The sequence below is a fragment of the Xiphophorus hellerii genome, chromosome 19 (assembly GCF_003331165.1).
Source record: "Xiphophorus hellerii strain 12219 chromosome 19, Xiphophorus_hellerii-4.1, whole genome shotgun sequence".
NCBI classification, from domain to species: domain Eukaryota; kingdom Metazoa; phylum Chordata; class Actinopteri; order Cyprinodontiformes; family Poeciliidae; genus Xiphophorus; species Xiphophorus hellerii.
The window spans coordinates 3,571,546-3,598,090 of NC_045690.1; the positions used below are offsets into that span (position 1 = coordinate 3,571,546).

General features: G+C 36.6%; 1 protein-coding gene across 1 annotated transcript; it reads right to left on the bottom strand.

Moving 5' to 3' along the window:
• Positions 1-26: 26 nt before the first annotated feature.
• Positions 27-25,161, bottom strand: LOC116709537 (gamma-aminobutyric acid receptor subunit rho-1-like). Its single transcript, XM_032548144.1, has 10 exons — positions 25,050-25,161; positions 17,111-17,161; positions 16,912-17,018; positions 14,384-14,451; positions 13,064-13,287; positions 9,756-9,838; positions 7,544-7,684; positions 6,705-6,857; positions 3,594-3,790; positions 27-1,107 (listed from the first exon to the last, which is right to left on the bottom strand). The coding sequence occupies exons 1-10, from the start codon at positions 25,154-25,156 to the stop codon at positions 805-807; spliced, it is 1,434 nt and encodes a 477-aa protein (XP_032404035.1). The 5' UTR covers positions 25,157-25,161; the 3' UTR covers positions 27-804.
• Between the last annotated feature and the right edge of the window lie 1,384 nt (positions 25,162-26,545).

Genomic DNA, 26,545 nt, shown 5'->3' on the forward strand with positions numbered 1-26,545 from the left:
TTTTTACTTTTCAAACTCGCAAAATTTCTAAATGTCAAATATTTCTAACAAGTTTTTTTAAAGCTCAGAAATGTTCTCACTTGTAGAAAATTTCTGAGATTAATTTAAACATTTCTGAGTTTTTTGACAAAAAAATTACCCCTTTTATCTACAATCGCCCTGATGCGATGTCGTAAAATATAAATATTCTATTGGATATCAAAATCTCCACATCGCCAGTAGAAATACTTTAACATGTAACATCATGACAAACTTGACATGAATGTGATTTTAAGCAAAAACGGAAGTTTTTATGAAGTCGGAATTAGAGGTATTAGCAGATAAATTCCCTTAAACCTTGGAAACAGGAGCTCATTTAAAGTTTTTTTCCACTTTAATGTTAAATGAGTCGATTCTCTCCCAACAAACCTGAAAACTGAGCGTCACTTTGCTCCTCTGAGGCTTTCAACGTCTTTGATTGTCTGCAGAGCGGAAATTTTTAAAATGGCGGTTTGTCACTTTTTTCACGAAAGTCCAACGTTGTCATCGACACCAGACACGCAAAAGCACACAGATTTGACGGAGTGATGAAACGGTGTTCTCAACAGTTTTAAGTGGCTGGGGCAAGAAGGCAAAAGTTTTCCATCTGTTTTTGATCCCCAGTTTATCCTCTGACAGAGCATCGGTTTAGCTTCTGCTCTAGCCAGTCGGCTAAACAGCCCGCCAGCTCGCTAGCCATCCGGCCAGCTAACTAGCCTGCTGGCTATCTAGCCGGCTAACTAGCCCGTCGGCTGTCCAATTGCGCTCTATTTAAAGCATCCCAGTTTACGAGTATATGGACCAGTAAATGATGTTGAAGAGGATGTACGCGCCGGGGAAGACGACCCGGGAGTATTTGTCTATGGCGTGGGTGTCTATCCAGATGTTGACGTAGCTTCGGGAGGCCTTCACCTGACCCGTGATCTGAGGGTCGTTCAGCGCCACTTGAGCCAGGATTCGCTCCTGCCGCCCGCCGTTCTCAGGTATTCCATAATTCCCCGTGGTGTTGACATCCATGGAGCCGTAGCCAGTGATTTGTGGGTCGATCATCATCTCGTCGGGGTTGCCAATGCCACATGTGCACGGCAGCTAGACGATATAAACAAACATAAAAGGTGCATAAATCACATTTACTTAAAGGTGATCATCTCTTTAGTCATTTTATAAATTTTTTGTTCAAAATTATTCTTAGATAATGAGGTTTAAGTCTGGTCTGTTCTGAAGTTTAGAGTATGACGGTATTACGGCCACGCTAAGAAAATAAAAATTAGAAAATTATGAGAATAAGGTTATATTTTTATGAGAATAATCATAATTATTATGACTTTATTCCCGTAAGATCACGACTTTATTCTTGTAGTATTTTAACTTTATTCTTGTACAATTTTATTCTTGTATTATTTCAACGTTATTGTCATATGACTACTCTTAATTGTATTTTTTTTATTATTATTTATTAATAATAAAAAATAATATAACCCTAATACCCTATTGTATTTGACCTCCTTTCGGAATGAGCTGTTTTAGGGCGTCTTGTCACTTTAAATCCAAATAAGCTGCTGCAGACCAGGCCCCTCAATGTTTTCACTTGCACATAAAAATGTCTGCAAACAGATGCGAAATTATACAATCATACATCTTTGAAAAGCAGAAGCGGAGCCTCCTACAGTTTTTAGATGTGCCACAAAACACTAGAATGAAATGGCTTAATTGCCTCCTCCTTGTGTAGATCAGTTCTCCAGAGCCTTAATGACCTAATTATTCTATTCAGGTGTGGTGCAGCAGAGGCACATCTAAAAGTTGCAGGACTGCGGCCCTCGAGGACTGGAGTTTGAGACCCCTGCTCCTACACAACCAACAAGAATGCAGCAAGTGGTTTCTGGATTTCAAGCCAACAACAAAACACTTTTCTTCTCCAGCAGTAAAATGACTAAACCTGCTGGAACTCTGCTTGGGTTGCTAGGTAACAGATAGAACTCTCCTGGGGTTGCTAGGTAACAGAACGCTCCTGAGGTTGCTAGGTTGGGCTAGACTTCACTGGGGTCACTCGGTGAGGGGTAGTGCCTGCTAATTAGTGGCATTACATTCCGTAGTTTCATTTTCCAGATACCAAAAAGCATCAACTTATTGCAAAAAAAAACCAGCTGAGTTTCATTAAGCGCTTGGGATGTTTTTAGAAGCAGTACAAACCCAAATGGAAGAACAAAAACTTGCAAAATGTGAATTTTGCATAATGTGTACCTTATTGTCAAAGGTAATAAACTGTCTTGTCTCTTAAGTGTGCTTATTTCTGCATCACACTAAGGGCATTGAAATGAGTTTGCTGTGGAAGATTTATTGAAGATGTTTTTGCTGGAAATGTTCCTCGAGGTATGTGGGCAGTTTGGCTCCATATGCCACAACATTTGGCACATGAAGAATAGCAGCTCCGCATTCCCAGAAATAATTTACCGTAGCCCTCTGAGGAGCTTAAAGAGAGACGATTCAGAAAATATTTATCTGTTTATTGGCAACGGACATGAATCATTAACGCTTGTTTCTGCCAGTTTGGAAATATTTTCCCCATAAATCAGGTCAGCCTTGACTGATGCATCAATGAGCTCGATTTAAATGTCTGAGTTTTCTGTGATTATAACAGGTTTTCTTTCACCACAATAACAAAACTTTAATATTTTCTGTGTTTTCTAAGCCGATGTTGACCAAAATATGCTTTTTAGTATATAGTTTTGGTTTAAAAAACGTGTTTCTCTCAGAATTAATGAAATATTGAAATGTCACCAACTTATTAACTGCGACTGCACAGATTGATGTTGACAAATCTCATAAATTACATGTAGGCAAATATTTAAAGTATATGAAAACCTTAGTTTTTTAGCACATTCCTTTATACATTTGGAAATTATCCCAGATCTTTGTAGTAAAATTAACTGAGTAAAAAGCTCCAGGAAAGCCAACTAGAATGTGGAACAACAGTTCTGCTACTGAGGACAAACAATGTGGAAAAATCAACAGGATAGCTTCTTCAGTAGTTACCTTACTACCGAAGAAGCTAGTGGTGCATTCAATTTCTAGTCAGAACTTGTAAATTCCGGTGTCCCAGTCAGAAAAAAAACAACTGGAACGCCCTCCAAAGTGGGGCTTCCTACTGGGAAAGTTGACCCTAGTTACGATTTGTAAGGCAGTCTTTGCGTTTCAATATGGCTGCTCCATTAACAATAGCATATAAGAGTGAATCTAATGTCAATATTGAACGAATTTAAAGTGATGATTGCTTATGGAAAGTAAAGCTTAAAATGATGTAAGAGGTACTGCTAACAGTGTTTATGGCGCCGCCATGTTGAAATCTCCAACTACTTTAACTGGAACGCTGTGACTTTGAGTGTAATGTTAAACCCAGCTCCAATTTCCAACTTTTGCTTTTTGTGTTTTTTATATTCACTTACAAAACCAACATTAAATATTTCAAAACTCTTTGGTTTGAAAAATTTTGCCATCAGATCAAAATCATATTTATATTTCGCAGCAGCCAGGAAACGGAGAAAAATCCAACAAGCAAGCAAACAGAAATAACTTACTCTCTCCCTCAGCTTCCTCTCTTTCCTCTCCTGCACAGTTGAGAGGTAATTCACAGCCGCGTACTCGATCACCGAGAGGAAGACAAAGACGAAGCTGACCCAGAGGTAAATGTCCACGGCCTTGATGTAGGACACGCGAGGCATGGAGGCGTTGACCCCGGTGATGATGGTGGACATGGTCAGCACTGTGGTGATACCTGAAGAGAAGACGACAAACACTTTGGTAAACACACGGGGAATTAAAAACTGATGCTCCGCTCTGTAATGTTAAACCAGGTTTATTTATATGGCACATTACAGTTCAAAGTGCTTTAAATTATGGAAACATAAAAACATTATACAGTCAACTAAAAGAAAATATATTGACTCTCTTAACCAATGTGCAAGAGAAACACATTAACATAATGGCTGCTGTCGGGATCGACTCGTATGAATCGGATAATGAAAACATGTCTGACGATGTGACGCCTACCTTCTAATCTAAGTAGGTAATCTATGCGTTCATAGATTACAAGAATCTATGCATTTGTGGAAGTCAGCAGAAAAAGACGAAAATATAATTTAAGTCTTGTTTTATTCTCAATGTCTTCCAATCAAAACCAAAAATAGAATGAAGTAAAACCATTGGTGTCATCTCACCTCACCTTCACCCCTTCACAATAAAAGTATACATTCGGGTGTGAAATATATACATTGTATACGTCACAGAGGCCTCCCCGGAATGACAGAATGTCACAAACACGTCATCACAACATCACAAGTACATTAAAGAAAACGCACAAAGGAAAAACTTAACAGCAGCGACAAACAAACCAAATGAAATACCTAACGGTAACGACGAGGGAGTTTAATAAGTCAGCCACACGTTCATAGATTACAGGAAGTGTAATCTATGAACACATCAAATAAAATGCTAAAACAGATTTGTAAGAAGCGTGCAAACTAAATAACAAGGTTCTGGTGATTGGTAGAGTAAATATATGTAGCAACAAACATGTAGGCTACATCTCCGTCTTAGCCTAGCAGGTAGAAGCTACATTAGCTAAGCTAATTTTGCTAGTACAGCAGTAAGTACTAAAGTAAATATCACTGAAATTTATCTTTGTATTACTCTGGAGGGTAGAATACTTAAACTGTAATCGAGTAATAGCTCTAATGTACTTCTATTATTTATAAGGATTAAGTACGAGGTGAGAGCTAGTTCTAAGCTGGTGGCTTGTTTATTGTTGTCATAGCAACTCCATGGCAACTGCCTTCCAAGATGGATGTCAGTTACAGACTTCATGGAAGTCTGACGTCACATGAGAACGTCAAATATGTCTGTCAATGTTCCATTTATTATGGTTCATTGACCAACAAGTGAGTTTTAATTTTTCTACGCAGACCTGTGATCACACTGTTGCAGTAATCAATGCGACCAAAGATAAACGCATGGACGAGTTTCTCTAGATCTTGCTTGGCTGTTAGTCCTGTAGTCCTGGAAATGTTTTTCAGGCGATGGAAGGCTGATTTTGTAACTGCCTTTATGTGACTCTGAAGGCTCAGGTCAGAGTCCATCACTACACCCAGATTTCATCCTGATCTCTCGTTTCCAGCTGTGATAACTGAAGCTTTGTGCTTTGACTAGATCGTTCGTCTTTAGGTCCAAAGACAGTCATTTCTGTTTCTGTTCAGCTGAAGAAAGTTTTGGCACCCCCACACAATGTTTTTTCTAAGCATCTGTTTAGTAAATCCTGTTTGTAACCTGAGCAAGAGAGCGCATTTAGATTTTTAATAGAGGGCTGTAGCTGATATTATCCTAAAAGTTACAGTTTAAAATTTAACGTAGACTATATTTAAAATTGATGGCGAATTACTTGAGGTCTAACACTGTTTTTGATGAATAGCTCAGATTCTTTGAGTTAGACGTTTTTATGTGGTTGTTTTCTTCACCTCTGGCTCTCAGAAGAATCTTATCAGTGTCTTATAGAAAAAACCCTGAAGGATCTAACCTTCCTGAAAACAAAAAAACATTTTTCTTTAGCTTTATGAACAGCCTCTGCATTTCTTTTCTCCTGTTTATTTATTTCATGTTGCAGCATTCAAGACCAAAAGAAATAAGATTTTTATCTCTTTATAATCCTGTAGCAAGCAGCAACATTACAATGTTTTAGGGTTTGTAATGTTTAAAGCAGGGATGAGGCAGTCATTTTCTCTATTTAAAGGCATAAACTTATTTTGGATTAATTAGCATGCCACATTGAAACAGACTCAACATGAACCGTTAGTTCATGTTGAGTCTGATCAGACAAATGAAGACTAATCAGGTCAGAGTGGGTGTTGAACCCCCACTCTGCTCAGTTCTGCCTATAATGAGCTGTTTTAGGGCCTCTTGTGACAGTCTTCTGACCAAATATGCTTCTCAACGTTTACACTCGAACGTGAAAATGGGTGCAAACAGATGTGCAATTATACAACCTACATATCTTCGAAAAGCAGAAGTGGAGCCTCCTGCACAAACAACAGGAAGATAGCAAGTAGTTTCTGGATGGTACGTCAACAACAAAACATTTGTCTTTTCCAGCAGCCATTGTACAGGGCATACAGTGGTAAAACCAGCTGACCAAACGTGTTGGAACTTCGCTTGGGTTGCTAGGTAAAGGGCTGGGCTCAACCGGGGTTGCTAGGTAACGGTGCATAGTGACTCAACTAGACCAGACTAAAGACTTTTGTTCTCCAATTTTTGGTAGAAAGAGGGGAAAAAAAGAAAATATGATAAGTCATGAAAATTTAATTAACTGATTTATTGCGTAATGCGACAGGCCTAGACTCAACAATCAGGGACATTTTTGAAACTAGCTCATTTTCCAGACACCAAAAAACACTAAGTTATTGGCCAAAAACCAGCTGGATGTTTTTTTTAACCACTTTGAAGTGGTAGAAACCCAAATGGAAGTGTAAACATGCCAATTATGCATAATAGAAAATGTACCAACATCAAGGGATATACATTTAATTAATTTAGTGTATGTAATTTTTGCAGAGTTAGCATTAAAACACTCAAATTATATACCTAAATTATTGAGAAAGCTTTAATAGAGGCTATTTCTTAGTAAAATACTGTATATCTACCTAGTGGCACCCTGGCAGGCACGGCCCTGCGATCGATCCAGAAGGACACCCAGGACAGCATGACCATCAGCGTGGCGGGGAAGTATGTCTGCAGCAGGAAAAAGAAGATGTGGCGCCGCAGGGTGAAGTGGATGTACAAACGGTTGTACCAGCCTGCAGCACAAAAAGAGAGACAGCGCCAGTTATTCCCACATTGTCAGCTGATGAGCTGTGTCAACACTGCAGGAATTGTCCCTGCAACTTTGGCAGAGAAAGATAGCACACAAAATCCTTTTCATGCGCTGAGTCGCTGGAAAGTGACATGTGGTTGTGTGAACAGTGCAAAGCTTTCTGTGGGTTTCCTGCAGAGCACAGCAGGTTCACAACAGCCTGTCTGCTTCGGTTCGCTGCAAGGATTATGGATTCTTCACTGCAAAAACACAAAATCTTACCAACTATTTTCTAGTGCAGATATCTTGCTGCACTTAAAGTAAAACCGGAACTATCTTTAAACAAGATATAGGAGCTTCTTTTAAGTCAATAATTTCTTAATATTGATGAAAAAGTTCTTGCTTCATTTTACTGATAATGTAGGAAAAATGTCTTGTTATAAGTGAAATAATCTGAGAATGGAACAAATACTTTTTCATTAATATTAAGGAATTATTGACTTAAAACAAGCTAATATTTCTTGCTGAAAAGTTATTTTTATGTTAATTTTATCTTATTTCAAGTGTACTAAGATATTTGTAGTAGAAACTAGACTAAAACTACTTGATAATAGTTTGTGTTTTTGCTGTGTCCTTTCTGTTCGAACTGACATGAGAAATGAAGTTTTAATTCAGGTGTGTGGTAGCTACCTGTGCTGCTGTAAAACGCCAGCTTTGTGGTGGTGTGAAACTTTTGGATCAGGAACTGGGACAGAGATATTCTGTCATCCGTGTTCAGAGATTCGTTTCCTTTCTTCCAGTACAGCATCAGGTCGTCATCTGTGTACGCATCTGTTAGGGAAACATGTAGAAAATTTAAAACATTTTAAGTTACAAAACAATATTAACCCATTTGAATAATAAACTGAACTTGGATCCAGGGCTAGCTAAGCTAGGTTAGTGGCGTTTATTAATTTCCCTTTTGGATCAATAAAGTATTTTTGAATTTGAAGTAACGCACTAACTCTTTGGTTACCTAGCAACAACCTGCTGAGGAACTTGTTACCTAGCAACAACTTGCGCAACAGCAGTTTACGATTTTGCCGCTGTGCCTCATAACTGCTTAAAAATAAAAAACTGCAGAGGGAACGGTTTTGCCAACTGTTTGACGGTATTTCAGATATTTAAAACAAAAAACTAATCAATAACTATCAATATCGACTGATATGAAACGCCTATTTCATATCAGTCATGATACGTTTTGCGACCATATTGTCCAACCCTACATCATATATATACAAAAATACTAGCACTCTTCAGAAATTAAGAAATTACTTGCGTTAAGAGACAGTAAATATAGTTTACTGTCCCAATAAGGTTTGTTGATATTTGAACAAACCTCAAAGTAAAATCTAGATGCGTTTCAGTTATTGGTGTGAAACTATGGAATAAAGTAAATGATAATCTCAAATTATGTGCTTTTTTTTTGTTACTTGTTTGTAAAATAGTGTTTTATTTTGTTTCCTTTTTTTAAAAAAATGTAAATTTTCTAAAACAAATCTAATCTGAATCTGGAAGAAAATGTGAACTACCCAGCATCATCAGCAGGCGTTACAGGTCTCTACCTGCCAGGTGTTATCTACATGCTGCTCTTTATTCACCGTGAAGTTTTACATGAGACGGACTTAAAAGTACAGCGGCAGAAAGTCCTAAAACTTTAATGGCGCAGCAGATCTGGGGTTTCAGGGAATATCTGGTATGCAAAGCGGACATGTCAGTCTCAGCAGGGGGCAAGAAGAAAGCTCCTGAAGAGTGATGATATTAAAAATTACTGTCAGGCAACATGATGTGTGGAAAAGAAATCGACAGGAATACTCTGGAGTCGGGCGGAAATCTTTCATGTTTCTGATGGGGGGGAAATTTTACTGCAAATATGTAACCAGACTTAAAGTGTCAGTTTAGCTGACTTTATTTCAGATTGGAGTTTTTATCCTGTGCTTTTCCAGGTGCTTTATTTCTATTTGCATTTTTTTTTTTTTTATATAAGGGGAACCTATTGTACAAAATTTACCTTTTGTACTTCCATTTCAGTCATACTGCTTTGAAAAACAGATCATGTGCGTTTAAAAAAAAACAACTGTTTTTTGGTAATAAGTTATTTTTTTGGTATCTGGAATATGAGCCATTTCAAAAATCTATGGAATGTAACTCGACAAATCAGCTGCCACTGTGACATGAGTGACCCCAGCAAGGCCCAGCCCGTTGCCTAGCAACCCCAGCGGAACTCCGCTCGTCACCCAGCAACCCAATCTGATTTCCACAACATTTCATCAGATTGACTGTGTAAATAGCTGTTTGCAAGTATTTCTTGTCCAGTATTTAGTGGAAGTCTCTTAGTATACTTAAAATAAGACAAAACTAACTTATAAGTAACTTTTCAGTGAGATTTATTAGCTTGTTTTAAGTCAATAATTCCTTAATATTGATAGAAAAAAGCTAATTCCATTGGCAGATTACTTCACTTATAACAAGGGAAAAATGTGTAGCTATATCTGAAATAATCTCTTAGTGGAACTAGTACTTTTAAAGATCAATGTAAAAAAATTATTGACTTAAACGAACTCTTATATCGCGCTGTAAAGTTACTTATGAAAGTAACTTTGAGTTTCGTACTAAGACATTTGCACTAGAAACTGGGCCAAAAATATTTGGTAAGATTTTACGTTTTTTGCAGTTTAACATTAAGTTCTGAGGGAGAAATGATCTTGAGAATGAATGCTGTTTTACTTTTTGGTATTTCCAAACAAAAAAGTTGAAAATAGATCAGCTTATTTCATCTCACGTCTTATCTTAAACCCCAGCTGTAAAACAAAGATCCAAGTCTGAAATGTTGAACTTTGCCCCTGGAAATCATTTCACTCACAGCTCTCAATCTCCAGTGAGCAGGTCTGGGTGTCCAGGGGGAAGCGGCTCAGGTCCATGTTGCACATGGCAGTGACTGTGACCCTGCAGAAAAGACAAAGCAGATATCAGATGAGAATCACTAAACCTGGAGCTGCTCTGTTTTATAACAAGGAAACTAATTAGTGTCTTGTATTGCTGTGTTAAAAATGTTCTATTACCTTTTAAAATGTAATCAGTATTAATTATCTTCAAGTGCGAAAGGGATGAGTCATTTCACCATCACGACTCACCGACTTAGAAAAGCCTCTTTGATTTATCTCCTCTGTGAAACTGTGAGATATCCTTTATATTCAATCAAGACCTGCAGCTGAACAAAAGTCTCTCAGCCTCCATTTTACCTGCAGTGCTGGCAGAGGAACGTCCTATTCAAAGCACCTTTCACACTTCCAACAATGGTTCAAAAGCTTTAAAATGCATTTGTGGGGTTTTTGGAGCAGCATAACCCAATTAAAATGGAATATTTTAATTTGAGTACATTTATTTATATGGGAAAAATCCAATATAAAGAAAAAAGTTTCGTTTTTTTTCTTGCATCACAATTATTGATCCACCTGTTATTAATGGTTTGTACATGTACATTTTGCCAATACTCAATCTCTCTGCATCAGTGGAGACTTTTGACCCTAATTACTGGTTGAGTAAACAAGAATCATTAGTCAAAAAATTGTTTTTATCTCTTTGAAAGTACTATTTTTATTACTTCACCCAATTCTACCATAAGTGTGCTTTATTGTTGTCACCTATGGTATTTTAATTTCTTAAGAGGATCCCAAGACCAGTTGCTGGCGATTCAATTTAATTTAAATCGATTCAACAATACTTTATTAATCTCTAAAGGGAAATAAAACGTTGTTCTAACTATAAGCCCATTTTGCACTGCACCGCTGGACCCGGGTCGACTCGGGCCGACCCGGCTTTGAAGCCGGGCCTATTGTTTTTGCATTAGCACTTCCTGCCCGGTACCACCTCGCTCCCTGGAGCCCCGAGAGCCGTGGTTCCAATCGGGCCGGCCAGACCGGGCCGCTTTGGAGTTAGCTGTTGATTGGTTCATTGGGCGAGACAAAGATCAGATCTCTGGATCAGAGGAGCACTAGACTTTCTCGATGGCTGTCATTTCAATACGCTGCATCAATAAATTCCCGTCTATTCTTACCCTACACTGGGATTACAATCGCCTCTTCAGCCAAAGATTTTAATGGCAAATGTAAATAACATTTCTCCAATTGAACCGATCAGAAGTGGCGAGGCTGTGAACGAAGGGATTTCCGCATCTGCCGTCGCTCCAGCAGGGAAATCCCGCCTGCCGCAGCGGTAGTTCAGCTCAGAGGCGACATTCAGATGAGATTTTTTATTTTTTCGTTAAATGTAAAGCTGAGGTAAATGTTTCCCTCAGCTTCCTGGCTCATGAGCGCATACAGAAAAAATGGGACAGGAGACCCAAGAAGAAAACTTCTCTGCGGTCGCTGTGGGGAGATCTCCTCGGTAGCTTTAGCAACAAGTCGATTTACGTGACGATCCCGCTCAATGCAAAACGACCAGGGCCATAGCACCAATAGAACCTGGGTCGAACGGAGCCGGGCCGGGCCAGGTCGGGCCCTGCAGTGCAAAAAGGGCTAAATTAGCAGCATTACTTGGACTTATGTGATGTTAACAGTTGTTCCCAGTTCAAAAACCACCTTGTTGCTATGGTTACACATCATAACGGATGCCGAAAAGTAACAAAAAAGGAATCTGCAAAAATCCTTCCAGCTGCATAGCATCCACGATCAGAGGGAATAGATGATCAAAACTGTAGTGTTTCTGCAAGAACCAGGGAAATTCATGATTCTTAAAAAGACAAAATCAGAATGAGGGTTTAACGATGCGACACCAACATGTTGCCAGCTTTATAACAGAACTGACATGAAAACTGTGTTGGCCAGTCTCTGACCAAAGATCATGCCTTCAACTGAAATCCAAGTACAGCTAAATAAACTTCACACATTAAGTTTTGTTACAGCAGCCGGACATACAAAAGTATCTTTTACTGTAAACATCCACTTTGAATTATTAGCATCTAATGGTTGCTATGAAGACTGAGAGACTTACCAGTCTCTAACCTTCTCTGGCTTTTATCAGGTTATAGTTACAGCCTAAGAAAATAGGAACTCGTGGATTGAGATTTAGAAGTCCCAAATACTCCGATTAGCGAATAGAGCTAATTTTTTAAAATCTATTTAACATTTTTACTAACTTTGTTGTAAACTTTCAGTTGAATAAAGTTCGACATCTGCTGGTTATCGCCTTAATAAGAATTCCTGAAGTAGTTAGATGTTTATATCCATGCTCTTATTTTGAAGTCTGTTTATGCTGAAGTTCTGTTTCCTCTCATCACCTCCTCTGTCAGCAAACGAACAGATGAGGTACATTTACATGACCAAACAACCAGGATTGATAATTAAACAAATGCAAATATTCTGAACTGTTTTGAGAGCATTTTTGTTGGTACATGTTTTCCACCAGTGATGTTGACATTTATTCTGTACCCAGAATGCATTGCAGAGCTAATGTTTATGATTACCGCTTTAAGGTTAGCGCAACAGTTATCTGTGCCCACCACTGGAATATATAAAATTACCTTACTAAAATATGTTATGTGAAATTGTTAGGTATGATGTAGTATTATAGAACACTAATAAAAAATTTAAAAATAAAATTACGATGACAAAGTCATAATATTACGAGAAAAATGTTCAAATGTGAATCAAGTCATATGTCAAGAATAAAATCAGAGTATTACAAGAATTAAGTCGTACAAGAATAAAGTGGAAATAATACAAGAAAAAACTATAACATGAAAATAAAACCATCATTTTTGAGAACATATTACAAGAATAAAGTTATAATATTATGACTATTATTGTAATACTATGACTTTAATCTTGCATTATTTTGACTTTATTCTCATAATTTTATTTTTTTTAATTTTCCTAGTGCGCCTGATGATATTATCAAAAATAAAGCCATATTTTTAACCACTAGTTAAATGCTCTGAGACTAAAGGTTGAATTTTTTTCAAGTATTGTTCTCAGATTATTTTACCCTCATAAAAGACAAATTAGCTTTTTACATATCTTTATTAGGGTGCCGATCAGGAAGATAAAGAAAACAGCTACACTGAAAACATGTACAAACCTGTTGCATTAGATGTGGTTACACACCTGCATCATTACTGCTCTTTGCTTTGTGAATTAGATAGAAGAAGAGTAAAAATAAGTTTGTTCTTACCTGAGACTGTAGAGCACGTTGCCGTCAGGGTAAACTCTCAACATGACATTATCAGTGGTGGTGTCGTGGATGAAAGAGCGCTTTGAGTGAACAAAAAACATGTCGGGAACCCAAATCTTCTTCACCAGACGACTGTCGAAAGTCATGCTCTGGTTGTTGGTGCTGGGAAACGACAGCCGCTCATCTTTCCAGTAGTGACGCAGATACAAAGTCATGGTGAAGTCCTGCAGGATCAAAAATATTAAACAACATGAAACAAAATTTCAGTTCATAACAAACATCCTAATGCACTTGGCAGGACAAACATTCAAATTTGTCTCAAGTGAAATTCTGATGAGATTAGATACAGATGGGCAACAAAAACATAACTTTTTATTTAAATTGACACCATTTATCACCCTGGTTTAGATTTAATCTTCCTAAAAAATTATGGATGTTAAAAAGAATTTATGATACAGATTTCATTTTCAGAAACATCCTGTTGTAAATATGCTTTAAAACTCTTAATAACATTAGGTTAGCTTGAGAGATGAAATGTAAAACAAGCTTTTGGGCAATGTTTACATTTTATGTTTTAGCAGGTTTGCATGTTTTTTACCCAAAACATGAATAATCTCATTATTGATGTTTCTAATAGAAATTTCAAATCTGTAAACTCAAACTTTCATACTAAAATGGTGCAACTATTTTCGAAAAACTTTTAATATATAATTTTAGAAAATGGCTGCCAGTTACACCCGATCAGTTGCTTATAGCAACATCAACGCTAACCCTAACGGCTAATCAAAATGTGCAACACTTCCCAAACAAAAGAGCTTATGACTTCCAGCATCAGAGACACAGAAACACTTTTACTTTAGTGATATCATCAGAAGACATAGTTCTCATGTGACGTCGCACTTACAGGAACTTTGTACAGTAGTTGACAGCAATCTTGGTAGGTATCCGTAACTAACTGTTATGACAGTTACTAAGGAGTTGCTATGACAACAATAAACAAGCCACAAGCTTAGAACTAGCTCTCTTCTATTTCCTACCTAACTTATAAACAATATAAGTACATTACAGCTATAAAGCCTTAAACTTTATTTCATTCACGCTTTGCTCTGAGCTTGCCTACCAAGATGGCGGATCAGTGGCGCGGATCAGTTTCAGTTCAGACTTGTGGGAACTCAGTCGATCCCTTAACTGTAATTATTTTTTTTTTACCAGTTACATGGAGTTCTTGATGTACAATAAGTAAAGTGTAACCTGTGATTCATGACTTCTTTTTTAATTTAGAATGATTTTTATGAACCCAAACAGCTCTGTCATGCTTACCATATCCACCTCAGAGATGGTATCAATACTTTCCACCTGAACATCAACACCGACAGGTATTGGAGGACCTGAAAAAAAAATCATTTCAAAAGTCAGTGTGTTGAAATATTATTTTCTGCTTTTCTAGAAGATAAGAAACAATGTAACTAAACACGCAATCATTTTGACCTTTCACCTACAAAAGCTCTCCTCTCAGCTAGCCAGCTGGTTTTACGGTTTAGTCAAAATAAAGTTTTATTTTAGTCATTAAAGCAGCTTTCTAAAGAATAATTGTTTTTTTCTGACCTTGCAGACTAATGTTGCATAATGTTTCTTTCATAAAACACACCATTACTATACCTAATGTACTGTCACTATGGTAACGCCAGGGCCGGCGAAAAACCGTTTTGGGGCCCAAAGCAGATTTTCTTTTGGGGCCCCCAATACTAACAAGTCAACACCAGATGCTTCATCATTCCTACGCTGCTCTATGTGTGTAACATACCTGCTATTATTAGCATAATTTGTAATTAACTTACATCATACCGCTGTTACTACAGCTGATGATTTTAACCTTACAGGAGAAACAAACTTAAAAAGAAATATTTTGATTTTGAAATGCAGATTGGTATTTAAGTGTGGCATATTACTTTAACTATTTGAAAGTATCACTTGCGGTTTAAATTTAAATTACAGTAAGGAAGTTAACAAGTTTGATATCTTATATTTCCCTAACAATGGCAGCAAGAAACAAGAAGAGATTAATCTATTATTTGCGTAACTATAAAAACAATATAGAAATTATTATTTCATATTTAAAAGCATTTAGTTTGTGTTATTCAATACTATTATATATATATGTAAGTTTTTTAGGATTACATGTACTGCCGTGTTGTTTATTTTAGATTATAATAGGACATAAAAGTTTGAATAAGACCAGTGTAAACAACATTTCTTCTTTTCACTAAGCCAAATCTTGATCATTTTTACACCTTCAATCAGCTTTAATTCTGACAGAAAGGTAAGAGCTGGGGGGGGGTTGGTTACAGTCTTCAAAAAAACATTTAATTTCTGTGTTGATTCTAGTAACATTCATGCTTCAGATGACAAAACTTTCATTGAAAAACTCTAAAACTGATTGTATTTTTGAGGAAGTAGCTCATATTCACTGGATTTGTTTACATTTTTTTATATAAACAGCGTTTAAAAGAAAAAACAATGGCACAGACACTAACACACAGCAAATGCTCAAGCTACAGCTGTGACAGTCAGGCTTTGATTTATCTTTGACCTATTTCAGCCCCTGTACTCTGCATCATCAAACTCCCACAAGCACAAAACAACAATCAGGTCATAACAGATAAAAGCTGATGCAACACTGGATACAACACGACTCTCTTTTCCTCTTCATGCTTCACATTGGACATCACAAAGACGATCCTGCAAAGCGTCACTTTGTGTTTGTACATTGTTGTGATTAAAAAAATAAATAGCAGCACATGTTGCAAATTAAAAGCGCTCACGGCTGATTTGTTGTTGCTAAAATAAGCTTTTGTTTTTGCATCAAAGGAGAATCAACACTGCAAAAACACACAACCTTACAAAGTAATTTTGGTTTAGTTTTTATTGTACACTTGAAATAAGACAAAGCTAACTTACAAGTAATTTTTCAGCAAGACACAGGAGTTTGTTTTAAGTTAATAACTCCTTAATATTGATGAAAACGTTCTAGTCCCATTGCAGATTATTTCATTTATAGCAAAACATTTTCCCTTGCTATAAATGAAATAATCTACTAATACATTATCGGTAGGTTAAAAAGAAGCAGAACATTTTCATCATTATTGAGAAATTATTGACTTAAAACAAGCTCTTGTATCTTGTTGAAAAGTTACTTAAAAGTGAGTTTTCTCTTATTTCAAGTTTACTAAGATATTTTCTCTAAAAAGTGGACAAGAATTACTTGCTAAGATTTTGTGTTTTGCAGTGTACCACTCTGTATTTCAAAGTCCAAATATTTAATTTTAGTTTGTTGCTCCTGTAAGGTAAAAATCAACAGCCATAACTGGTAGGATGTAAGCTAATTACAAATGATGCTAATGATAGCAGCTATGCTACACATAGAGAAGTATAGGAATAATGAAGCATCATTTTTGGGGAGCCCCCCAAACAACAAGACAGGACCCAGAGGCCCCAAAAGGGCTTGGACCGGCCCTGTTTAAGTGTACTAAGATATTTGCACTAGAAACTGGACCAAAACGCTTGGTAAGATTTTGTGTTTTACAGTGTAAAAAATAACAAATACATTATATAATTACTGTCTTCCAGTCTGCGTTTATCTTTGCATAATCGTTCAACAAATCCTTCCAGTGGAAACAAAATGAAAACATGAAGCAGAGCTGCTGATGATAATGGCGTTCTTAAGGTTTCGGGGAGATTAGAGTCTGCAGGACTAAAAGGTTCAAACAAAAACAACAAAAACAGAAAAACACCAATTGGATCTTAGTGTAGCATTTCGGAGTGTTTTAATTCATAAAGTAGTTTCTAACCTCCAAACGCTGGCCTCATGGTGAAATCGTGATCATCTATTCTCAGCAGCTGCTCAGATTTAGTCATCGGGTTTTTCGTCAGGTCTGGGCTTCGTTTGTAAATTGGACTATTTGGAAAATAAAAGCAAAATGTTCGTGAAATATAAACTTTTATATTTAAAAAAAGAAAGAAAGAAAATGCATTTTTCTTAAATTTTACCTTCCAGACTTCTGACTGCCTCCTCCCTCCATTCTGGTGTCTCTTCGTGATCTGGTGATTCAAAACAGAAAACATTATGGCAGATTTATTAATATTGTTTTTTTCTATCGTTTTATGTATTTCTTTTGTTTTTACAGTTTTGTCACACTTAAATGTTTCCAATCAGAAACACGTTTTAATATCAGACAAAGACAACTTGAGTAAATACAAAAAGCTTTTTATATTTTATGTTTTATATGTTACAGAAAAAAATCAGTCTAATCACAACAGCTAACTTTGGATAAAAATGAAAAAGAACCAGCTAATATAATTAAATTTAGATGTAATAACGTTTTTAGCTGTTTTTAATTTACTTCCTGGAATATTTGCATTTAATTTTCACAAAAATAACACTAAAAGTACTAATATTGTATTTTTAGTTGTGATTTTCTTGCCATTATGTTGGGAACTTTGAGCTTTTTTTTATCCCACTAGAAAAAGATCTATTCTGTTTTTGCTAAATTTCATTATAGCTTTATTTTAAATTCTAAAAATAGGAAATCAATGTGTGATTTAAAAAAATGATAACTCGTTTATAGAATAGTTGATATTTATCTAAAATTATAAGTTGTCCTTTTTCAAGAAGTCATGTGACATTTACAGCTGTAATTAAGTTTTATTTAGCTAGCCAGAGAATATAAATCTCCAACTCAACGTTTACACTCGCACATGAAAATGGTTGCAAACAAATGCACAATTATGCAACATCTTTAAAAAACAGAAGGGTAACCTGCTGCACAATCAACAAGAACACAGTAAGACATTTCTGGGTGGTAAGTGAATAACAAAAACACTTGTCTTTTCCAGCAGCCATTGTGCAGGAGTAAAATCAGCTGCCTAAAATGTGCTGGAACTCAGCATGGGTTGCTATTTAACAGTCTGGGCTCTGCTGTGGTTGCTAGGTAAGGGCACGGTGATCATGGAATGCAACGTAATGATCAGGAAGCTTTTGAAACAGCTCATTTTCCAGACACCAAAAATTATGAAGTTATTGCTAAAGAACAACTGGGTGCTTTCAGAAGCAGTTGAGACTCAAATAGACTCGTACAAATGATCAAAAAGTGAATTTTGCAACGGCAAAAATACTCCTGAAAGTTAATTTTCCCAAACAAGTTACTCAATTAAAAGTACTCTAAAAGTCTATTTTTCCAAACAGATGACTTAACTTAAAAATACAAAAGTAAAAATACTCCTAAAAGTATATTTTTCCAAACAGATTACTCAAGTAAATGTAACTAGTTACTATCTAATTCTGGTTATAATGAGTTGCAACCAGTTGGTAAATTTTGCACCACGTCACCAGGGTGTTACTTTCCAACATGGCTGCCAGTCGCTTTGTACCTTAGGTATAAATTTTAGGCCACGAGCAGAAAGAGGGACAGAATAAATTAAAAAATAAAACCCAAACTGGATTAATAGAGTAGCGCTGTGCTGTGACAGGCGAAGCCAAATCCCTGTCGACTGAAGACATGCATTAAGGAAATATCAAAGACGGAGCGGAGCCGAGACGCAGAGACTGAAGCAAACAAAAGGGGGAATAATGGAGAGCGAAATGAGAGCGAAGGAACAAGGTTTCATTGGGTTAAAGCCGCAGCGCAGTCGGTGTTGGGCCAGTGGATGCTACACATCCACCCAGCAGCTGGCTCTTAATCCTCTTGGCAGAAATGCCTCTGCAATCCCCTCTCTGCTGGCCTGTGGCACATGCAGGCCGCCTGTCCGCTGCGTGGTCCGCCACCGCATACATCACTGCTGAGGCCGCGCCACGGTTACTGGGCCAAATTTGTGCAGAGGTCATTATGGACGTGTTCACTAGCAGCAGGCCTACAAATAACTGCAACAGCAACTGAAAACAGCAGGATAACTGTAAATAAAACACTTAAGAGGCAAATATTGTATTTTAAATGCATTAATCCTATTAAATGTTCAATATTGAGAGAATTATAACACATAAATCAATTCAAAAATAATTTAATATTTCTGCTTTGTCGAAAGCAGAAATATCTTTATAATCATTTCAGAGTAATTTTTGACAACAGTCTCTATGTGCATCTTTCTGGATAAATAACTCAAACTATTTACAAACACAAAATTGTAAGAATTCTAATTTAAATCCCAGAATTCTGACTTTTCTGAAAATTCAGAGGGAAAAAAATCTGAATTCTGAGAAAAAAGTAAAAATTCTTTATTTTTAGTACCATAACCCTAATCTTCCTCCGTAATAATGACTCTGTGGCTTCATGCCAACTAAATATTTAGTTTGAAGCTACATATCTCACTAGCTAAATAAGTACTTAGTTTGTAAATAGATATTTAGTTTGTAACCTAAACAGTTTAAACATTTAGCCTAAGGCTAATAGACTTCAGTCTATTTAGCTTTAGACTGAAGCTAAATATAAGTGGATATTTAGCTTGCTAACCAAATATGAAGTTTGGAGGCAAATATTTAGATCTCTAATTAAAAAGTTAGCTTCAGGGATGTGCTGTGGTGCCGCAGGGGTTAAGCACAACCCATATAAGGCCTTAATCCTCGATGCGGCTGCCACAGATTCGATTCCCGGCCTGACGACCTTTGCCGCATGTCTTCCCCCTTCTCTCACTACCCACTTTCCTGTCAATTAACTATCAAATAAAGGCCACTAGAGCCAATAAAACCTTTAAAAAATTTAGTTTCAAACTGTGACATTTATAAATGATTAAACACCATGGTGAAAATATAGGCTTTGAAAATTATCCACCATTTTTTCTCTTATGACTGGATAAATAACTCAAACTATTTACAAACAGAAAATTGTAAGAGTTTTGATTAATGTCCTTTAAATAAAACACAAACAGGCTAAATTTGTTCAGTTTGAAATGGTAAAAAATTTGCTGTTGGGACTTTCCCTTCAGAAAGTGGATTTTTAGCATCTCCACTATGAGGCGTTTTCTCCTCTGCTGTTCTGCCTTCGGTGCGTCTCGTCTTTCCCGACTTTCCAAACCCAGCAGCACCCAGTCGCTTTGGGGATTTCACAGCCAAGACAGGAGACAGGTGATGAGAAACAGAGGAGGGGAAGAGTTGAATCCAACTAAATAAAAACTGTCTGAGGTTTTTATTCAAATTGAATTCACAGAGCCTGCATGTGCCAGCAGGGAGAAGTTTGATGTGAGGTGACTTTTAACAGGAAGAATCAGCAAGCAAAGCTGCCTTTACATTACTAATATATGCAAAATTTGTTGATATTCCACGAAAAAAAACCCCACAGTTTTACAATTGCTGGTTTTTACATTAAATAAGAAGTGCAATTAAAATCACAAGAGAATAAGTTTGTTCATTTGATATGTTGTCAGAAAACAACATATCAAACCACAAGTGTTGCTTGTGGTTGGAAGTGGTGGATCTTCCAACCACTTCCTGTCGTCTTCTTTGTCATTTCTGCCAGTAACAACATCTTGTTGTTGATCACATGACTCATGTGATGCCAAAAAATGTTTTGCCAAATAAACCAAAATCTATACAGCCAAAAAGTAAAACCTCATATTGGCTCCAAAATGTTTTATGATGTTTCAAAATTGACGTGTTTCCATTAAGTTAATTTATTTTCGTAATTTTATGATTAATGGAAACACAAGCTGCATTTCCTTTAAAATGTGCAAAACTTTAATATTTTGCTAACATAAAAAAAAAAAAACATTTCGCTAATGCAACTGTTTCCACCAGTAGGATGTTACTACTGGTGGAAATGACGAAGAAGACAATAGAACGTAGCTGAAGGAAGATGTTTTTAATGATTTATTGAGTGAACAGAAGCATTCATGGGTGATTTTAACTGCCTTTGTTATTTAATGGAAACACCGCATTTGCAAAATTGTGTTTTTTACCGTAATATCGACACAGTTTTGCGCACATCTCTAAAGGAAACTTAGCTACTGGCATTTATAGATTACACACCAGTTTGGAGCTGCATGTCCTGTCATACTAATAATAATTTTAACTAGGTTCTGCTTGTATTTTAATGATCATCTCACCAGAGGAGTTTTTCTTTCTTTCTGAAAACTGACCAGTCCATTAACTTTGACCCTTTTATCAGGATCTCTGCACCCAGCAGCTGTTTGTTAATTAAAACCTATTTATTTCCCTCAGATGGAGGAGTGTCTTAATAAAGAATTCATTTTTCTGATATATAACAACCAGCTGAAGCATAAAAAGTGATACTGCATCTAAAGGCAGGGGAGGATTATGATTTGACAGGGTTTGTTGAATATATTAAGTGGATGCTGATAGCGTTTTGAGGCGTTCAGCGCTGTTCTGGCACTCTTTGGGGAAATCTTATCATCTTCAGCAGATTTTAATTCAAAGAGAGCTTCTCACTTCAGGCAACAGGCTGCAGCTGCACTTAGTGCTGATATATTTTTAAATGACAAGCTGAGACCGCTGCTGTGTGTTTACCATCCACAGAGAACTTTCTCTTCTTTTTTCCCCACATTTAAAGTTGAGTGTTGCTTGTTCAAGGTGCTTATTTACCTGATGCCTTTGCAGAAGTTGTATTTATGTTTGCACAGTTTCTGTGGCAACCAAACTGAAAGCAATTCCAGGAAATGCACTTTTTGCTTATTACAAAATGATGCAATTATATCTGAAGAGCTTTAGGAAAGGATGCCAGAGTTTTATGCCACTGTATGAGACAAAACTACAGCATTTTCTTTCTATTATTTTTTTCTTGCTTTATATGGCACCAATTTATACCAATTTTAAACTACAATTTAATTCAAAAGCACCTTATTAATAATAATAAAGAGAACTTAAATGTAGTTCATCCAAGTTTCCTCATAGAGTTGTAAAGTTTAGCTGTGGGCAGGACGGATCTCCAGTTGCTGTCTGTACTGCAGCGTATCTTAAGGAGCCTCTAACTGAAGACACTCTATTATAATGCAACTGTCGATGCTGCTAGCTAGAAAGCTAGCTGCGCTAACCCTAAAGCCATAATCATAAACATTAGTTCTGATAATGCTAAAGTGCTAACTTCAGTTCATATTTTATCTGCCCTTGAACAGACTACAACCTTAGAACACCAACTTAATTTTGACATCATAATTTACATGTTCTAACGCCCAAGATATGTATTTATGTTGATATCTTGTTTTCTACTCTCAGTGTTTTGGTTTGTTCTTGTTTGTTTATTGCTTTGAGTAAAATTATTTGCAAAAAATGGGGAGAGGAAACAGAACAGCTGCTTAAACAAATTTCAACCACTTCAAAATAAGAGCATGAATATAAACAGCTAACTACTTGAAAAACTCCTAACGAAAACTGTAAAACAGATGTCGAACTTTATTCAACTGAAAGTTATAATTTATTAAAAAATATATATTTAAAGGAAGCTAAGTGTGCTAAGCATTTTCAAAGTTAGCAAAAGCGCTAAATGAAAATTACCTAGTAGCTTATTAGCAGAAGTGGCCCACCACTGTTCATAATGAATTTTTTTTTTTTTACCTTTCTATGTTTCTCTTAAGAAATCTACAATAATCTTGTTTGTTTTGATTCCATTCAAGATGAAATGATTGAACTGGACCTTTTCCCGCCAAAATAAGCAATTAAAACCAAACAATTCAGTCATGTGTTAACATGATTGATCTGAATCTTAATATAATCCTGTTTAATTTAGTTTTTAACTGGTAAAAATGTTGCCTACAGTACTATATGGTATGGTTCCAAGGTCAAAAGGGACAGAGTACAAGAAAAACTTTGAATAATTGTTGAGAGGTGATCAATATGTCGATCGCGATCTACCAATCGATCGCAAAGGTCGCATGACATTAAGGTATGCCTATCATTCAGCCCGTTACTTCATTGATATAAGGGGCAGTTTTACCAGTTGGTGGCGGTAATGTCTCCTTCACTTGTTATACAAACACCATTATAACAAAGAAGAAGAACGGTCGCTGACGAATATGTCACTGCGCATGCGCAAACATTGGCGAGGGGCGCAGCTAAAAGAACTAGATAGCTAATTAGCTCCAGTTTTTAGCCTTCGGCTCTTCTCTTAGAAAATAGATTAAAAATAAGCAAGGGAATACTTACAGGACTGGAATACGTGATCTGACACCAGTGAGTGGATTTTTTTTTAGTTTTTGTGAGCGTTTTCTTTCGTCAGTGTAAATTTTTAAATCTTCAGATACCAAGAATTAAGCATCAACACTCCGCCTACATGAGACGCTGCCTGTTTTAATTAGCTGTCAGAGTGAATGGAGGAGAAGAGAAGAATTTTAATTACTTTAAAAAGTTAGTTTGTTTTATTCTGAAAGGTTTGGTGACAATTAGAAAAGCTTGATCATTAGATCAAATGGCAGACTTGTTTTGAAAATTGGGAATGTAGTTAAAAGGGCCTGGATTTAAACATTAAAAGCATTTATTTCCATTTTTAATGTGAAGTGCAGACAGAAAGGCAGCTAAACTAGGTGAGCTGTGCCCTACTTTAAAAAATATTTTAAAATTTTATTCAGACAGCTAATACTCTCACATCCTGCACCTAATATTTAGCAAGACTTCATGATTTAAACAATATTTCTTAATATTCCGTAATAAAAATGCAAAATAAGTGTAAAAAATGGCTATAATTATTGTTTGATTTTTGCAAAACTGGAATTCTGAACATTAATGGAGCTTCAAAAATTAGAAAGTGGTTAATTCAGGGAAGAAATGTGTGAATTTTGTTTTAAAAAAACATATCAAGGGTTTATTTATCATGATGTTACCTGCAATGAAGATAAAAATTGATATATTCTGACTGCAGCTAAAAGTTGATTAATCAGATTAAATCAGACAGTTTATAAATTATTTTGTTGATAAGATGACATTAGCTTTTAAAATTAAAATACTTTTTAAACATAAATGATCCGAATGCCAGAGGTCAGTCCTGAGACATTACTTCCAGTCATTAAACTGGAAACGCAGATGTTTCATCGACTGATCCAGTTTAGACCCCAGTAAAAACGTTTAATCCAATGCGCACATTAACCAGGCTGCAATTAGCCTAAATAATCACCTGAAATGACATTGGCTACAACTGCAGCCGGCAGGGAAACAGTCATTATCTGCCCTGCAGCAGTTGTGGGGCAAGAGAGCACAGCATCGTCCTGTCGTACATAAATAGAAGTAGGGATTTAGGTCTCCCTCTCTCATCTGGCCGACCTGCTGTCTGAATAAGTCTGTTTTCTGAGGGGAGGGAGCGTCCAGGTGATGCAGGGAAAAGGGAGAAAACACTGTGGATGCAAAATAAACTACAAACAGGGAATAAAACTTTCGGTCTCTGTGCATTTTCAGATTAAATTATTTGCCTTCTTTCTATAGCTGTTCCTATGATGGTGCATTAGGGCCATAGTAGATAGAAAAAAGCAGTCGACCAAAAAACACTCAGAAATTTTGAGATTGATTTCAGAAATTTTCTAGAAAAAACACAAATATTTATGAGCCTGAAAAGTCATAAATTTGCAAGAATAATACTAAACTACAATGATAAAAATCTCAGAAGTTTTGAGTCTTCTTGAAAAAACTTGGACATTTCTGAGCTTCAAAAGTTGAAAATTTTTGACTTTTGGAAATTTTCTGAGTTTGAAAAGTGAAAAATATTCGGTTTTCGAGCTCAGAATTTATTTTTTTTTCTAGAAAATTTCTGAGATTTTTTTTCACAAATGCTCAACCTTTGGAACTCAAATATGTCCTTGTTTTTTCAAGAATATTTCTATGATTAATATGAAAACTACAGAGTTTTTTTCTTACAAATGTACAACTTTTTGAGCTCAGAGAGTTTCCTTGTTTTTCTATAAGATTTCTGAGATAAATCCCAAGAATTCAGAGTTTTTTGGCTGAAAATTACTCTTTTTCTATCCGCTACGGCCCCAATTGTCACTTGTGGGTCGTTACCTGGTTTGTTTGTAGGGCTCCAGCTTGTGACCTCTCGGCTGAACCATCTTCGCCGCTGATCCTGCCATCCAGACGCAGAAAAGCATCAGAACCGTTTCCGCCTGCATGGCTCACATTCCCCGGACCGCTCCTGTCAGTCAGAATCCGCTTCCCACCGGGGTTTCCAGCACTCTGCCCTCCTTAGACATTCCCTTCTCCAGCGCCGGAGGAGCCGATAAGACGGAGGAAAACGGCAGCAGCAACCCGGCTATTCTCCGCGCTGAGAGGAAAACATCCTACTGTGCTTAATCTCCACAGTGGGAAAAGCAATTTTGACTAAACCCGTAAATCCTTGAGCGTCAGATGGTACAGATTTGATCCCTCCAGCGGCGGATGTGCCTGCCTCTCTGCTGCTTTCAGATACCCTGCACTCTGATGCGCTCTCCTCCACTTATTGCGCCGCCCAGAATCACCAATTCTCGCAGTGATGCAGCGCGCTCGTTTTCTAAGGTCAGTCACACAGAAGCAGAGAGGAAGCTCTTTGCTTCAGCAGGATCCGAAGAAAAGATGCTTTATGTTTACACATTCCAATGCCAGCAGAGGTTTTTCTTCTGAATATTGCTGATGCTGCGTTATTTTTCAATATCTGTGTTTCTGCGACCATAACACTGCTTAAATTGAAATTTCAAAAATAAAATTTCTAAATCGAAACACATAAATAAATAAAAAACAACTCAAGTTTTGGCACTAGGTCGAGGTGCTGTTTTCTTCTTGGGTTTATCAAAATTTGTTTATTTCACAGAATTGCAATGGAAACACTTTTTTTGCATCACACGTGTTGTGATCGATAACCAGATAATACTTCTGGTAGAAACGACAAAGAAAACGAAAGGAAGTAGTTGGCTGATGACTTTTTAATGACTTATCGCGTGAAAAACGTATTTATATGTGATTTTAATTTTGTTTCTTACTTAATGGAAACACCGCAATTGGAAATTTGCGGAAATTGGAATTATGAAATTAAATATGCTTAATGGAAACGCGCTAAATTTGATAATACGTGGGGTTTTTTTGGGTTGAAAAGTGTTAGCATGAAGTGTTTGGTTTTTTTTTCCTTGTCAAAATACATGTGTTTCTCAAAAACAATGGAAACATCACAAGTCATATGATCAACAATCAGATGTTTCTACTGGTGAAAACGATAAGGAACATGACAGGAAGTAGTTGGAGGATTATGGAGCAGCATGTTTAATGACTTATTGCCTTAACAAAGTGCCATCATCCTCCAACTACTTCCTGTCATCTTCTTTGTCATTTTCCCCAGTAGTAACATCTGGTTGTTGATTGTGTGATTCGCGTGATGCGAAAAAGTGTTCCCATTGCAGTTTTGCAAAATACAATAATTTCAATACAGCCAAAAAAAACACCTTATCCTAGCACCAAAACTTTTTAATCAAAAAATGCAATTTAAAAAATTGTGAATACGTTTGTTTACGCGAAATGTCATTAAAAATCAC